The sequence below is a fragment of the Setaria italica genome, chromosome II, assembly GCF_000263155.2.
Source record: "Setaria italica strain Yugu1 chromosome II, Setaria_italica_v2.0, whole genome shotgun sequence".
Taxonomy (NCBI): Eukaryota; Viridiplantae; Streptophyta; class Magnoliopsida; order Poales; family Poaceae; genus Setaria; species Setaria italica.
This window is the reverse complement of record NC_028451.1, coordinates 24473712-24490353: the sequence shown is the minus strand read 5'-3', so window position 1 is coordinate 24490353 and position 16642 is coordinate 24473712. Positions and strand designations below refer to the sequence as shown.

Genomic DNA, 16642 nt, shown 5'->3' with positions numbered 1-16642 from the left:
GAAGACTAGTCGGATATGACTAGAGAAGTCCTACTCTTATTATAACGAGTATTTTTCTAATCCTCGACTACTTCTTATCTTTCCATGTAGATCACGCCATCTTGTGCCATGGTCTCCATGTCAGATGCATCTTGGTGTCTAGTCCCATATTTGGGACTGTCCAAACCTTCTAGTGGGCCCATAGATGTATGTGCTCAAGCCCCATTTATGTGAACTTGTAATCTTCAACCTTGAATTTATTGGAAGTGCGACGAAAGTCGCACTCCATATGGAGTAGCACACGAGCCTTAGGTTGAATCGAAGAATCAGGCTGTCGGTCCATCTGTAAATCACTTCACTTTTCCCTTAAAACTTGGAGAAAGAACTTTTTTGTCAATGGAGCCCCTCTACTCATATTTATAGGCTCCAAGAGGTGCTTTTGTGAGGGAATCTTCAAGGAATATCCCATAACCGACCTAAACCGCCGCCATGTGGAAGTTGGAGATGAGAGGAGACAACGGCGGTTTGGTCGATCCAGGTCGAACCCCTGGTTTAGCCGACCCCTTGTGGGCCCCCCTCACAACCGCCTTTCTCCGGGTGACTGCTTGGTGCGTCCTAATGGCGGTTGTGTGTGTTATCCGGTGGATTGAGGTGGTTGTGGTAGTTTGTGGGCTCTTCAATCCATGGGATGCACACATAGCAACCTCCCATTGGTCAGAAGCGTGTTTCATTGATCCATAGAGGGTGCTTTCTCCATCCTTTTGTGTTATTTCACCTACAACCAAATATTCTCCAAGGACAAGTGGAACTACATTATTCGAAACCAAATATGCGTGTAAGAAATACCATTCTTCCTTTATTCTTGAGTATATTGACGGTCATATTTGGTTCTTAACGACCGTCAACAATGGCATCATAATTCAAAGTGTAGAGAAAGCTCCCCCTACATATGTGCATATAAATCTTGAATTCATTTTTCTCACATATGCATGGATATGGAAAATTTGGGTAGTCTCCCCTACAAAATGGAAACTGAGGCAACAAGAGTAGATATATCCAAGAATATTCAACAACAATAACCTTGAATAATAAGCCTCAAATTTCCAGAAGCAATAGAACACGCAACCAAGATAAAAGAGATAAGGACATAAACATAGTTCACCACATATTACAATAACAAGTTCTAGTACCAAGCAAGCCACACAAGTGAGTGCATAATTATTACAAAACCAAGTCCATGATGTGCAAGCCACAAAATGCAAAGGTCCAACACAAATGCAAATTTCAACATAATGCAACACCATAAAAATCATGAGTTCCCCCAGCAAAGGTGAATCATCTCATCAATCACTCCTCCATATATTTCTCTCCCTTTGGCATCAAGTACCAAAAGAAGGAAAACTAGTCATCTTGAGGCAGCAGTGGAGGAGGAGAATAATATGGCTGATGCGGATAGAACTGAGGAGGTGGCCTAGGATCTGGATAAACTGAGGAGGTGGCATAGGAGCTGGATAAACTGAGTAGAAGTGATCAGTGAAGCCCGAGAAAGTGGAGGAAAAAGTGCTGAAGTCATTCTCAAGCCTCTGCTGCTTGTCAACAAGCTGCTGGCAATGCTCCGAAGTGGTCAAGTCACTAAATCTAGCATCCAAAGCCTCTATGTCAGTGTGAAGACCTTCCTGCACATTTCTCAGTCTTTCCATCATAGGCTCATACATAGTGGAGTGAATTTGCTGCCCAAAAGCCTGAAAACTAGCATCCAACTATCCCTGAAAGGTCTGCTACATGGTCTGAAAACCAGTGGCCATTTGCTATCCAAATGCCTCAAATTGACAGTTAAAACCCTACTACATCTGCTGCCCACAGTTTTGAATATTTGCATTCATATCGTGCTTGATAGTGGCAAAGTATGGATCAAAGAAACCAGCTGGAGGTACCCATTGTGGTGCCATAGGTGGTGGTGGAGGAGGCATAGCCTGTGCATCATTACCACCTACACTTCCATCACCTTCACTTGCATTATTGCCTCCCTCACCTTCCTCAACAACATTCCCTCCATTATCCGGAAACGAAGTCAATTCTCTTCCAAGAAATGCTTTATGAATATTAAAAGGCCTGAAAGGTAAGTGAGGAACTTCACATGAGCCTCTAAATCTTATCTTAGACTTGACGAGTGACATGATATATGGAGCAAAATAAATATTGATCTCAAGATTGACCTTCTTGCTTTCAATTTGATCCATTATCAAAGCAATCACATTCACTTTCCTTCTAAACATCACAAGATTAACAAAGTTTCTATGATGTCCAATAAAAGCATCCTTGTTTCCATTTTTAGGGAGAACACTCACTCTAGCAATCTTATTGATAATAGCAGGATGATGCCTAAGTCCACTTGTTTTTCCAAGAGAACATGCAATTCTAGTTCTACGAGGCTCATATAATTGAATAATATCATCAACCTCAAGTTTCAGCCTCCAACTCACTTGGATTTGGATCATAATCAACATCCTTAGGATCATCATCATCTTTTCTCGACCTTTTTGAATTACTTCCCATTTTGATTTTGCAAGTACAAGCATTAAGTTTTGACAACCCGACATAGTGCATCTCTGTCATAAACAAGTCACAAGTATAAGCATTAAGTAAATTGACTAAATAAATGAATCCTCCTTGTGCTACTGTCTCAGCCAAAGCCAAAGTCGACGGTGACTGGCGGACCGTCCGCCAGTCACTGTGCGGGTGCGACCAAGAATAGTAGGTTCCAAATTTCAATCCAATGAATCTCGAGTTTTAGACCGATTTGACCAACCAAATTTTGAACATATCATCTCCACAATACTAGAAACCAGTTCCACCAACCAATTTCATGAATCCATGGATGAATTTTAGATCACATCATCAAACCCTAACCTCATTCAAACTTGAAATCCAAAGAAATAGAGAGGGGATTCAATGAAATACTGAGAGGACATGGTGGAGGATTACGTGGAGTGTCCGGCGACGCGCTCGGATGGTTTGGGGAACACGGCAAATACCTTCCAAGTGGAGGTGTTTTTCACTATCAAGAGCAAGAAAGAGAGAGGTGTGTGGCCTTTTGCTTGGTTGGGAAGGAGGAGGATGGGGACTCCAATAGATAAGGCTTGCTCGGCCTAGGTCCACAAGCCCCCGACAGGCATGGACGGTCCGCCTCAGAGAGTTCGACATCCACCAGTTCCTAAACCGTTTCTGTCAACCTTTTTTATTCAACATGTGCGGATGGTCCGCCTGAAATCCGCGGACGGTCTGTCTTTGAAAACTTTTCTCAACTCAGACTGCCCAGATTCTGTCCAGAATAGTTATGTCTTCAATAAGAGTACTGCAGATGGTCCGCCTCTTACCTGCGGAGGGTCCGCCGTTGACTGTCCAAAATAAACCGAAATCTGGCACTTTGAAATGATTTTGAGATTCAACTTGGGATGATTGCTCATGATTGTTCTCAATACTTCCACTAGCATCAGTAAATCAATCAAAACAATAGTAGGAGTGTCTTGAACCAAAATTCATTAAAATTTTGCATGACAAAGGATGGAATAAAAAATAGCTCAAAAATGCACCTAAAATACTAGTAAGGTAAGCTCATGAATGCAATATGCACAAGCGAACACATGTACTCAGTTTCAAGCCACATTTGAGAAGTCAATGACATTAAGCTTATTCCTCAACTTGCAAAACCGTCGCTCATCCAAAGGCTTGGTGAATATATCCGCCAATTGATCATTTGTACTAATTCCATCAATCTTGATATCTTCCTTGCGCACATGATCTCTAAGTAAATGATGCCAAATATCAATATGCTTAGTTCTAGAATGTTAAACTGGATTGTTAGCAATCTTCACGGCACTTTCATTATCACATAAGAGAGGTATTTCCTTGAAATCCATACCAAAATCAAGAAGAGTTTGCGTCATCCATAATAATTGAGCACAACAACTACCCACCGAGATATATTCCGCTTCGGTGGTGGAAAGAACCACTGAATTTTGTTTTTTTAGGACTACGAAACAAGTGACCTTCCAAAAAGTTGACAACCATCGGAAGTACTCTTTCTATCAGGCCGTGCTTCCTTCCGTCACGCTAGATTGCCCAGTAAAAAGAATGCCTCCCAAGCTATCTGCTACTTTTGCGAATACTCCGCACAACACCGCAGTGTTATGCCAGGTTGGCCTTGCGTGAAGTTTACGCAGTGAGAACACATAGACCGGCCATGCCTCGCCTAATTACCCACCATGTATTTCGAAAAGAAATAGTCTGCCACGTATGCGGCGGCGGCGTCCTTGCCTCCCTACAAAATCGATGTCTTGGTGTGATTTCCGTTCGTCATTCCTCTGAGCCACTCTGGCGGTCTCAATGCCTTCGCCCGAACCCCACTAAGTACCGCTGCACCAGCACGCCCAGCCCTCGCACCCCTATGACTTCACCACAGAATCACCGATGATGCATTTGATACCACGAGTTCTTTTATGTCCTTCTTCCGGTTAGGAGCAGCCACACAAACAAATGCGTCCATCAAAATTTGTTTGATCACTTCCATTTGAAGTCTGCTTAAGTATTCGTACTCAAGAGAATACAATCGTTACAACTTTTTATGTTAAATTTCTTTTGTTTTCTGTCTTCTCTTTTTTATGAGTGTACCAAAAATACTATACATCATCATTTTAGGTCTTTTCCTATGTGTTAGTACAGTACATTAGTACAACTTCATTATAAATAATATGTAAGTTCTTTTGCTTCACATTATTAATTTTCCAAATAAAACCTTTAGCTAGTTTGTGGTGGTATATAACAGTTGTATGCTTACAAATAAGGAGGGGCTGGCTGCCGAAAAGGTGAACAAATTGGATGCGTACACAGCACATGCCGCGTCATCTGAAGTGCTCTATTGTACTGGCGCGGTGTGTGTTCTCAGTTCGGCGCTCAACCAGAAATATCCAGCTCAGCTTGGAAATTAGCCAGATGGGACGTATGTGGTGAATATCAGTCCATCCATCGGCTAGCAATTCAATAATGAGAACAGCACAGTGCATACACACTGAACGCTCTGGCACTGCACCTTTTGTAATCTTGCTAGCCTTTGGATTCTTGCAAATGAATTGGCTCACGCCGACGTAAACGGCGACTTCTGTGTTCATGGTATAGAAGATAAACGAAGAAGAAAACATGCTGGAGCTTTTCCGTGCAGACGACTTCTGCAGGGTCTTAGGAAAATGGGAATGGTCAAAGTCAATGACTTAGCTGTGAGATCCAAATAGAGACACAACAATTTGTGGATGAAGTATTGGATGAAATGACTTAGTTAGAAACTTTGACCTCTAGCTATTTCTATTAGAATATACATATACAATACCCAATAAATTAAATATATTCGATTTTGAAAGAACTTAAGAGAGAAAATTCTATACATGTATCTTATTTCTATGTTTCTAAACTAAATATTTCCACGTGAGACAGATGTTCAAAATTCAAGCGATTAGATGACGATGGCCAGACTTCAGAGTGTAAGCTTTTGTAAGCTTTGTGAACGGCCGGAGAGAGTTACATGTAGTTCGTGTAGCACGCGGGTGGAAAACGGGCCTTTAGTTCTGGTTGGATAGGACCATAGGTCCCAAAAATCCAACCGGGACTAACTATTTGAGATAAAAGGGTGTCCTTTAGTCCCAAGTTAAGACCTCCGTTAGTTCCAGTTGGTTTTACCAACCGGGATAAAAAGGTTAAAAAAAGCCGCTCGCCCGCTGCCGCTCACGCCGGCCCCGCACCCGTGCAGGTGGCGCCTGCGCCTCCCGTGCACGTGGCGCCCGCGCCTCCCGCGTGCCCGTGCCTGTGCCTCCCGCGCCCGCGCCTCCTGCGCTCGACTGCCCCCACGCCTACCTGTGAGAGGGAGAGGGTGGGGGCAAGCATACCTATGCCCCGCACGCCACCGCATCCCGCCTGCGCCTCGCCGCCTCCGGCTGGCTGCCGCTGTCCCGTACCTCGCCCTGCTGCCGCTCCTCACTGCTAGTGAGTGGACAGCAGAGGGGGAAGGGGAGGGGTAGCAGAGGGAGGGGGCGGGAGAGGGAGGGGAGGGGGCGGGAGCAGCGGCAGGAGTGTGAGAGCCAGGAGGTAGCGAGAGGAGGAAGATAAGGTAGGTCGGGAGAGAGAAGAGACAAGGGAGAGGAGGAAGATAAGGCGGAGGCTGGGGGCCGCACGCGTTCCTCCTTTAGTCCCGGTTGGAATTACCAACCGAGATTAAATATTTAGTCCCGGTTGGTAATTCCAACAGGGACTGGGGGGTCTTAATCCCAGTTGGTGTTTCCAACCGGGACAAAACGCTCCCTCGTCCCACTGGCTGTTACAACTGGGACTAAAGGGGGCTTTAGTCCTGGTTGATCTTTACAATCGGAACTAAAGTTCCCCCGTCGGTGGCCTTCAGCGGCTGATTTTTTACCCGATACTAAAAGTATTTTAGTCCCTAGGTCCAAAGTCAACCAAGATAAAAGCTCCTGGATGGAAGGTCAGTTTTCAGTTTTCTACCGTGGCGGTTGAAACTTGAAATCAGAGATAGCAGCAGCCACACGCCCACATCAACACTTAGTCCATGGACGTGGGTACCTAATTAATTAACATACCGAATCCCCATCGATGCAATAATCATTACTAGTTCGTTGTGCCTGCACGCGTCCAATTAACCGTACCGTTGCGTGTCATTCTCTGCAACCCAAAAGCAAATCACATGCAGCGATGCCGGCACGTCCATCCAGCCAGCCGTATTATTGCATATCCAAACCACGAAGGCTCAGTGCATACACACTGAAGGCTCTGGACTGCACCATCTGGAAATCATCTTTGCTAGCCCTTTGGATTCTTGCAAATGAATTGGCTCACGCAAACGTATACACGGTCACTTCTTTGTGTGTTCGTGAGCACTAGTAGAAGCAGCTGGTAGAAAAAGAGGAAAAGACAAGCAATGGAGTTTTTCCTTGCCGACGACTTCTGCGGGGTCTTAGGAAATGGGAACGGTACTGTCAAAGTCAATTTATTAGTTGTGGGCAAACTGAGCGTAGCTCACCTAATACGATTTCTTGTGGTGAACATATCTACTGCTATCCGACTCCTCAACTTTGCACGTGAACTTGCATTTTCCTATATTTATTTCCTGATCTGTATTTGGCGAAATTCTTTCAGTGATAGAAGATGCACCCGTAGGCACTAGTGGTGAGTTTGTTAATCTCAAAGATATGCTGGCTCAATCTCTCGATCGGAGGTACTCATAGGGGTAGAATTGCATGCATATCACTACTAGAGAACTCGGTATTAGTACCGGTTCGTAGGCTGCATATCTCCTGAAAATGCATCCGGGATTAATCCGTCGAGATAAAAGGGGGGTCTTTTATCACGGGTCCCTCAACCAAGATATAAGACCCTCTTTTAGTCCAGGTTTGTAAAATCAACCGGGACTAACGGGGCTGCCACGCCAGGTGCTGGACATACCCCTTTTGTCCCGGTTGGTGTTACAAACCGGGACTAAAGATCGCCTCTTTAGTCACGGTTTGTAAAACAAACCGGGACTAAGTGCGTGCATATAGCGCTATGCAGGCGCCTGCATGGCGCCTATAATTTTGTGCATATCACGTAGCCCTTTAGTAGTTGAGAAGTTTTTTTTATAATGAAATCAATCAAACTAGTATTTAAACGAATCAAACAAGTATTTAAATGAATCAAACAAGTATTTATACAAATACTATACAATTCTTAGCGTACAATATATATATATATACAAATCTAATTAGCGTACGTATTACATATATATATACAAACTAAATCAAACTATATATATCTATGATGATCTTCCCGTCGAGGTGCTGGTAGCGTCTAATTTTCATCCATCGTAATGAAAGTCTCCTTGTGGATTTACCACCTCGTTCACCAGGAATCCAATGAGACCTCCACATATTGCCGCTACTCTTTCCTTCTTCAAGAGTCCCAATTGAATATTCCACATCTGTAATTTAGATACATATATGTGAATTTTACACGAACAATTGTAGAAAATAAATAACTATTAATAGTTTTATTTTACATACTTTAAATTTGTGCTCCGTGGCCTTGATGGTCTTGGGTCCCAATAAATTGTGCATGTGCTTACAGATATAGTAGCTACATAGATTATCATTCCCAGATTACTGTCTTAAGCACTTTAGTGGGGAAAAACAATTAAGTTATTAAATATTCGCGCTATAGAATGTATAAAATGTGCAGACTTCATATGTACCGGGAAGTCTGTTCTCCATGTAAGTTTTTCTTTGAATTGACCTGATTTGTCTACCCTGACGAATTCTCTCCATGCTTTGCGGATTAAAATAATGAAGATATAGTGTTAGGATTTAGGAAACAAAGTCTTGGTACTCCTTCGGATCTCTCCTCAACAAAACGAAGACAGTGATGTGACTTCGATCAATGTCAATAATAATGAGGATCCAGTGGGAGCTGCGGACGTAAATGTTCATATATATTAGAGGTAACTAACATTAATCAGGTAAGGAAAAAAGAAAATGAAAATAAACGGTATACACATACTTACTTGAAGTTGTATGGAAGTAGTATGTGATCCTTTAATTTTTGTCTGTCTAGGGAATTGTATACTGCCAGCAACATTTTATCTAGAAAATCTCGTATCTGAGCTCATCAGAGAGACGTCTAGGGCACCATGATGGTACACTTTGTATATATCCTTGAATTGTAGCCACAGGACTGCCTCGCCTTCGCCGTGAAAATCTATCGGTTTTATCTTAAGGCCCAACGTCTCCCTCTCGTTGAGAGACAACTTCATGTACCATTAATGGAATTCGTACATCTTCGTTGATAGCTTCTTTAGCGAATCAGGGCTAACCATAGGCTTGCCTAGCTCAAAGGTCCATTTCGGTTCACTTGGTGGTGCAGCTGGCAGCTCGACTTTTTTCTTTTTTTCTTCTCATCAACCTTGACTAATGCATGTTCATAGTTCGATAGTAGTGGTTGACTCTTCTTAGCTTGTTCTTGCACCTTGATGAATTTATGTAATTCTCTTCGATCTACTGGTGGTGGCTCCATCTCCCTTACTTTTCTTAATTCCCTCTGTTTCCTCAACCACTCACTAGCTTGCACTTGGATTTTGGTCCAGCGTTCCTCATGAGTCATTGCCTCCCAGCGTTCCTCAGGAGTCACCTTAGGATCCTTTGTTTTCTTCTTACGTTGTCTTGGCTTGGGAGGTGGTAGTCGCGACTTCTTAAATGGTTCTCTTAGTCCCGATGAAGGTGATCGTGAAGGGGTGTTGTTGTCGTCGTCGTTGCTCCAACCACCAGGATGTGGTGGAGATGGAGACCTTGATCATGGAGCAGGTTGTGGTGGAGATGATGGTCTAGATGTTTGAGGAGATGGTCGCTGTTGTGGATTTGCGAAGAGTGGTCTTGAGCTCTTTGGAGGTGCCTCCATGCTGGGGATGATGATGTAGCGTTTGCGTCATAGAATGACCTCGTGAACCACTTCTCCTAGTGTTGTTGACCCGTCGCCTGCTGGAAAGTCGAGCTCTAGGCCTTCAAATTGGCAATCAACGATTCTCTCTACGCCAACACTGGCATAGCCAGGTGGAATCTCCATGCCATGGCATATATGATTTGGCAGGATTGGCAAGGCACTCCCGTACGCCACCTGGATTTATAAAAGAAATGAAGTTCTTAAACTTCAAATTGCCAAGGCACTCCCGAGGCTCCGGTGCATAAATATTATGTATATATACATACCTTAATACTGAGGTTATTATCGGTGTATGCAGCTCACATGTGGTGCGTTGCGTGATGGCATCACAGGGAATAGTTGCTCTTCCACGGGTAATCCTGGCGTATGTGGCTCAGGGAGCCCTGTGGACGCACAACTGCTCCTGAGGTGTTGAGAAGGGCTAGCAACTGCGTCGGCCATTGGACTACTGCCTCCCTCCTGCATTCTTACTTCTACAGATTGCAATTTGGATTCTATCGTGCGCCGCCACCTCTCATCTTCTTGCTCCTTTCTTCGGTTCTAGCTTGTGTACATGTCCAAGTCGCCTCGGAATGCGAACTTCCATGGAACAAGCCCAAACCCTCGGGTACGTCCTGGGTGTTCGGGATTCCGGAGGACCATTGTGAGCTCATCATTCTCTCGGCACACCGTCAACGTCCCATCCTTAACATCTTTAATAATCTTGTCAAGCTTTATGGCCACTTCACGTAATAGCTCATCGAAGACCAGCGTCCCATCATCTGGGTTTATCTTACCTCCATGAGCGTAATACCAATTTTTCGATCGTTGGGGCCAATCAATTGTTCCTGGTACGATACCCCGATCAATCAGACCTTTTTCCATCTGATTCCATTTGGGAATTGCATTGGTGTAACCACCTCACCCTAGCTTATGATGGTACTCCTTCCCCCAGCATTGCCTGTGTTCTGGGCGACCTTGTTCTTACTGTCTTCGATGCTCTTGTATTGTACAAATGCCTCCCGGTGATCCTTACATTGTGGATACATAGTAAAATATGGAGTTCGACCCTTCTTAATGTAGGTGGTATCCAACATCTTCTTGAATGTCTGGAATTGTGTGGCCATCTTCTTCGGTGTCCATGATTTCACATCATTTTCAATATATCCATCGGGAAATGTGAAATATTTCTTAACTTCTTCCCACAGCATATTCTTTTCTGTATCCATGAGCACGTATGGATTAGTCGTTTTGCCCTTCTATTCCCTTATGCTGATGGGCACATTCTCCCTTACGATTGCCCCGATCTGACTCTCGTACTGTGTTGCCACTTTTTCGGGAGCAACCGGCCTGCCCTCTTCTGTGACTTCCATGATGATAGCCTTTTTCTTTTCCAGTCTTCACCTTGGAAGGACCTCGGGGCTTCGGATGATGGTTCGTCGATCCAGAGGGCTAACAGTTCAAGATTCATTAATTAATTAGTACATAGTAATAATGAATAAGATCATATATTATATATAGAGAGAGTTAAAATATGATCTATACCTCATCGGAACCTTCTGCCACGGTAACGTTTTGCTGGAGCTCGAGCTCTTCATTGCCATCTGCAGACAGGTTGAGAAACACGTCTGCCTAGCTACCCTCTTCATCGGTGTACGCTATGGGAAGGTTGGAACTACTATCACCAGCAATAATCCACTCCATTAGATACCTTCTGGTCTCGTCGTCTGCCATCGATCTCAACTACTTTGTACATGAAATCATATATATAACAACCATGAAAACAAATTCATTTCAAATTTTTTTTTGAAATATACAAAATGTAATATACAAAATGTACTATACAAAATGTAATATAAAAAATATAACATACAAAATGTAATATACAAAATGTACTAAATTTCAACTAATTTCTAAAATTTGTACCAAAGTTCAATTAATTTCTAAGCATTAATTATAAGTATACAACTATATTCCACAAACAATTGCAATGATCCAAACGGGGTCTAAATGTATACAAAATTTATTTTGTATGTAATCTACCAAATTTCAAAAATTAATTCGAGGGGACGGCCGGAGTTGGGGGGGTGTGACGGCGATGAGGACACGTGGCTACGATGGGGGAGGCGGTCGGCCGGCCGCTGATGGGGACGGCTGCGACGACGGGGAGGAGGTGGCGCTGGCGCGCGATGAGGGGCACGCGCGGAGGTCGCGGCGACAGGGATGGATGCGCCGGCGGCAGCGACGGGGACGGAGGAGGAGGCCGGCGATGTTTGCGGGTGAAGATGATCGTGGCGGCGACAGAGACGAAGGAGGCTGGCAAATAGGATGGGCCGGCGGCGGTGACGGGGAGCGGCGACGGCGGAGGCCGGCGACGGGCGGGACAAGGACGACGAGAACGAGTGAAAAATTCACTGAGTGTTGGGTGCGGCGGGTGTAGAAGACTCTTTAACTTTTATACAGGAACCCCCTTTTTATCCCGGTTTGTAACTGAAATCGGGATTAAAGGACATTTAACCAAGGTTTCCAATACAAACCGAGATAAAAGGGGGCCTTTTATCTCGTTTTATGATCACTCGCGATAAAAAGCCCCCCTATATCTCGGTTTATGATCAACCGGGATAAATGGGTACTTCGAGGCGGGAATCGAAAAGTACCCTTTTATACTGGTTCTACTTTATAACCGGGATAAATGGGGGCCTTCTCCTATTTTTCATCTCCCGACTAATTTTTGGAAATTTATTTCTTTTTGCTTCTATTTGGAAATTTATTCTATTTCTTCTCATCGGTGGAACTTGTAGTCATCAGATGTCGCCGGGTTTCGCTGGATCTCATGAAGCAAAAATTAAAACTTTACATATTTCAAACATGCAAAAATATATTTAATTAGCAATTATATTTACAACTCATTAATTATACACTAGTTATATTACCTTCTTAAATAATTATTTTACTGCATCATTATCATCTATCATTAATCCCAGAGGGCAAACAATCTGTATAGCTTCATATGTTGTGGATGGTAATTCATTATTCTCGGGAAGAATCTTCTTAAGAATTTTCAATATCCCCTGAAATGCCTTATCGGACATACCATTTTTGACCTTCCATTGCATAAATTCTAGTGTGGTACCCAGCTTTTTATGGCCACCCTGGCAATCTGGGCATAGTAATTTCCTGTGATCATCATACGCTGCAACTTTGATGCTTCCTTATGAGTTTTGCAATCTCTGTGTGCATCCCTAAGCACCTCACCAAGGTCATCAATATCGCAAACTCAAATATGGCTGAAAGTTTACATAGAAATACACAAATTATTTAGCTCATATTTAATTTACAAATAACTAAACTTTTAAAAAATTCAATATTTCCCACATAATTTACTTATTCTAAAAATGGCTAATTCCATACCTCTATCTAAAAAGTACTAAAGTATGAAATTACACCTACAATTTATATGGCTAATTTATAAATACAAAAAACACATTTACTCTAACATTTCCCTAATACATAAAATTGAAATAATCTCAATTCTACCTCACATTTACTGTCCATTCTCCCTCACATTCAAACTATCCATCACATTGTAGCTCAAAAACATGTATAAATACAAATCCTCTACATGCTTAACAACAAACAAACTCATTTTTCTCCCTCTGTAAAGTATAAAACAAAGCTTAACAACAATAAATGAACGGAGCATGAAGTAGCTAACCTTCACAACACTTTGGATGAGTGAAATCCCTACGTAAATGAGGAAAAAAATTCAGCAGCACCTCCCCTAGGCTTGCTTCGGCGCCATGGAGAGGATGAGCTTCTCTGTCTTTGTGGAGTGGAGTGGCTCGGGTTGGAGGAGTGGTCCCTCCTATAGATAAGATTTTATCCCAGTTGGTAAATCCAACCGGGACAAAAGATTAGATTTTTTGTCCCGGTTGGTGTTTACTCCTGGTTGGTAACGCCAACCAGGACAAAATCTCCAACCTTTTATCCCGGTGGGAATTACCAATACACCGGTTATCCTGGTTGGTAAATCCAACCGGGACAAAAGATGTGGCTCCAACTGGGGGTAAAGGGTGGTGCCGTCGGTGCCCGGAAATTAGCCGTTTTAACCGAGACTAAGGGTTGGCTTGTAGTCCCGGTTGCAAAAAAAGAACCGAGAGTAAGGTACGCCCCATTCCAGCCTACCGTGGCGCACCCCCTTTTCTCCCAGGCCGAAATCAAACCGAGACTAAAGGGGGTGGGATCTAAAGTCAGTTCTCTAGTAGTGTATATTTATAGGGTTGAGTTTGCGTGCGTACATGTGAGCATATGTGTCTGCGCATCTTTACTGTGTTTCATAAAAAGTTAATTTAGTTGTGAAAGTCAAATAGGAAAATAAATTTTGAATAATGTAAGCGTGCAAGAAAATAACATCACAATCCTACTCGCACGTTAGAAAGTATTTGACATTGTTGGCATCTTTAAATCTTCAAGGTGCAACTTTGACCTATATTTCTTCAAGAATATATAATGTTTCAATATCTCATAAATATATTGCATTTTGAGAGACCGAGAGTAAATTTTGAAATTAAAGGAAATATACACAATATATAACTTTTATGATTCCAATCTAAATATAGTTTAAATAATTTGTGGTGAAATTTAAAACTTTTAATAAGAGATCATGAGTATTTGTGACCCGAGAAGGTAAGAGTTAGTGCATGTAGTTGAAATGGCAAGATAGGAGCCACACACGCCAATGTCAACACTTAATCCATGGACGTGGCTACCTAATAACATACCGAATCCAGCAATTAATCATTATCAGTTCGTTACGCATGCGTCCATTTACACGTTGCGTATCATTCTCTGCAACTCAAATCACATGCAGCTAAGCTCTTGCACGCCCGCCCGGCCGGCCATTTCATTACACATGCACAACCCCGAGCATGTTCTCATTGCCTTTCCCTTTCGAGCAGTCAACTGGTAGGTATGGCCGGCCAAATCAGTAGGATACGACCAGGGAATGGAAACCCCACGGCCTATAAGAACGCACGTAGCTGCTCCCTTTTCCCCGCACCGAACACCACTCCACTACACCGATTCGTCGTGTTCGCAGCATGGAACCAGCTGAGACAATGGTGGGCTACAGGTCGGCCATGGCGAGTACCGCGCTGTGCCTGCTCGTGGTGTCCTCGTCCGTGCTGGTAACGACGGCCGCCGCTGCCGGTGCCCGGCCGCCGGCGATGTTCGTGTTCGGGGACTCGACGCTGGACGTCGGCAACAACAACTACTTGTCAGGGCCGGACGTGCCCCGGGCGAACAAGCCTTACTACGGCATCGACTTCCCGGGCTCCGTTTCCACCGGACGCTTCAGCAACGGCTACAACATCGCCGACTACCTCGGTCTGTATTGTACTGCACTTCACGTCATGATCATCCATGTCAAAATGTGTTTTGTTGTGTAATTTACATGTACGAACTACAAATGCTGCGCAGCGAAGAGCTTGGGGTTCCCGTGGAGTCCTCCGCCTTATCTGTCGCTGGCACCAAGCTCCGGCCGTCTTGTCCAGGCCGCTGTTGCTGGTGGTGTCAGCTATGCCTCGGGAGGAGCTGGGATCCTCGACTCCACTGTAAGCATTTGATTTCATGTAGTAGAGAATTTACATCAAATTTAAATTTGAATCACTTTCATGCATACAAATTGCTGAACAAAATCTAATGAACTAAATTAATTTGTGCGTGCATCCAGAACGCTGGCAACAACATCCCGTTGTCGAAGCAGGTGCAGTACTTCAAGACCACCAAGTCCCAGATGGTCGCCAAGCTGGGCTCCCGTGCGGCGAACCTCCTCCTCACCAAGTCCGTCTTCCTCTTCAGCGTCGGCAGCAACGACCTCTTCGTATTCGCGGTTGCGGAGCAGAACAAGTCCGCCGCCGGACAACAACGCGACGCGGCCGCCCTCTACGCAAGCCTCATCTCCGGCTACTCCGCTGCCGTCCGGGACCTCCACGCGCTGGGCGCCAGCAAGTTCGCCGTCATCAACGTCGGCCTTCTGGGGTGCGTCCCGGCGGCGCGGCTGCACGACGCCAGCGGCGCGTGCTCCGGCGCGCTGAACCAGCTCGCGTCGGGCTTCGACGACGTCCTCGCCTCAATGTTCAGTAGCCTCGCGTCCAGGCTGCCGGGCTTCGCCTACTCGCTCGCCGACTACTACGGCCTCTCGGAGGCGACCTTCGCCGACCCGCGGGCGGTCGGGTACACCGACATCGCCGGCGCGTGCTGCGGCGGTGGGAGGCTCGGCGCGGAGGCGCCCTGCTTGCCCAACGCCACGGTGTGCGCTGACCGCGACCGGCACGCGTTCTGGGACGCCGTGCATCCGAGCCAGCGGGGCGCGATGCTGACCGCCCAGAACTTCTATGACAGCCGCCCGGGGCGATACACTGCGCCCTTCAACTTCAAGGAGCTGGCTCAGACCAGCTTATGATCTTCTACGGACTGAATACTCCTGAAGATTTCTTCTCCCGAGTCCTATTTAATTTGTTTTCCACCTTCAAGTGTAACAAGTGTACGAAAGTATATACACACTGTTATAGCTCAATGAATTGATTGTTGAGGAGAATTGTTTGCTCATCGAAATGGTCAATAATAATACATTTTGTGCAATTTTTGTACTTGGCCTTGTTTAGTTTCCAAATTGGGAATGGCAAATTAAAGTTTGCATTTTCCCATAAATGCGCAACTGTAGCATTTCGTTTGTATTTGTGAATTATTGTCCAAACATTGGCTAATTAGGCTCAAAAGATTCGTCTCGCAAAGTATAACAAAACTGTGCAATTAGTTTTTGATTTCGTCTACATTTAGTACTCCATACATGTACCGCAAGTTTGATGTGATGGGAAATCTTATTTTTCATAGTGTTAAAGTTGGGAAAGGGAAAACTAAACAAGGCCTTGGACGTGCTCACATGCATGGTTATATGAAATATGCTACGTACGGAACTCGCCTCTATTGCTGAGTTCAAACTGTGTCATCAGTACGATTTTGGATTCGGTAGCAGCGGACAATCGGCAAAGATACTCATATGAGTAGTTTCTCAGCTCAATCATTGATCTATGGCCCGGGAAAAACTGAACCGGGGATGATGTTATACCATCTTTGATCTGTTTATCTCATTTTGACT

At 44.4% G+C, this 16642-nt stretch overlaps 1 protein-coding gene across 1 annotated transcript; it reads left to right on the top strand.

The window, feature by feature from the left end:
* The first annotated feature begins 14552 nt into the window (after positions 1 to 14552).
* LOC101781410 (GDSL esterase/lipase At5g55050) lies at positions 14553 to 16133 on the top strand. Its single transcript, XM_004956428.2, has 3 exons — positions 14553 to 14868; positions 14962 to 15095; positions 15215 to 16133. The coding sequence occupies exons 1-3, from the start codon at positions 14583 to 14585 to the stop codon at positions 15944 to 15946; spliced, it is 1152 nt and encodes a 383-aa protein (XP_004956485.1). The 5' UTR covers positions 14553 to 14582; the 3' UTR covers positions 15947 to 16133.
* The last annotated feature ends 509 nt before the right edge of the window (positions 16134 to 16642 follow it).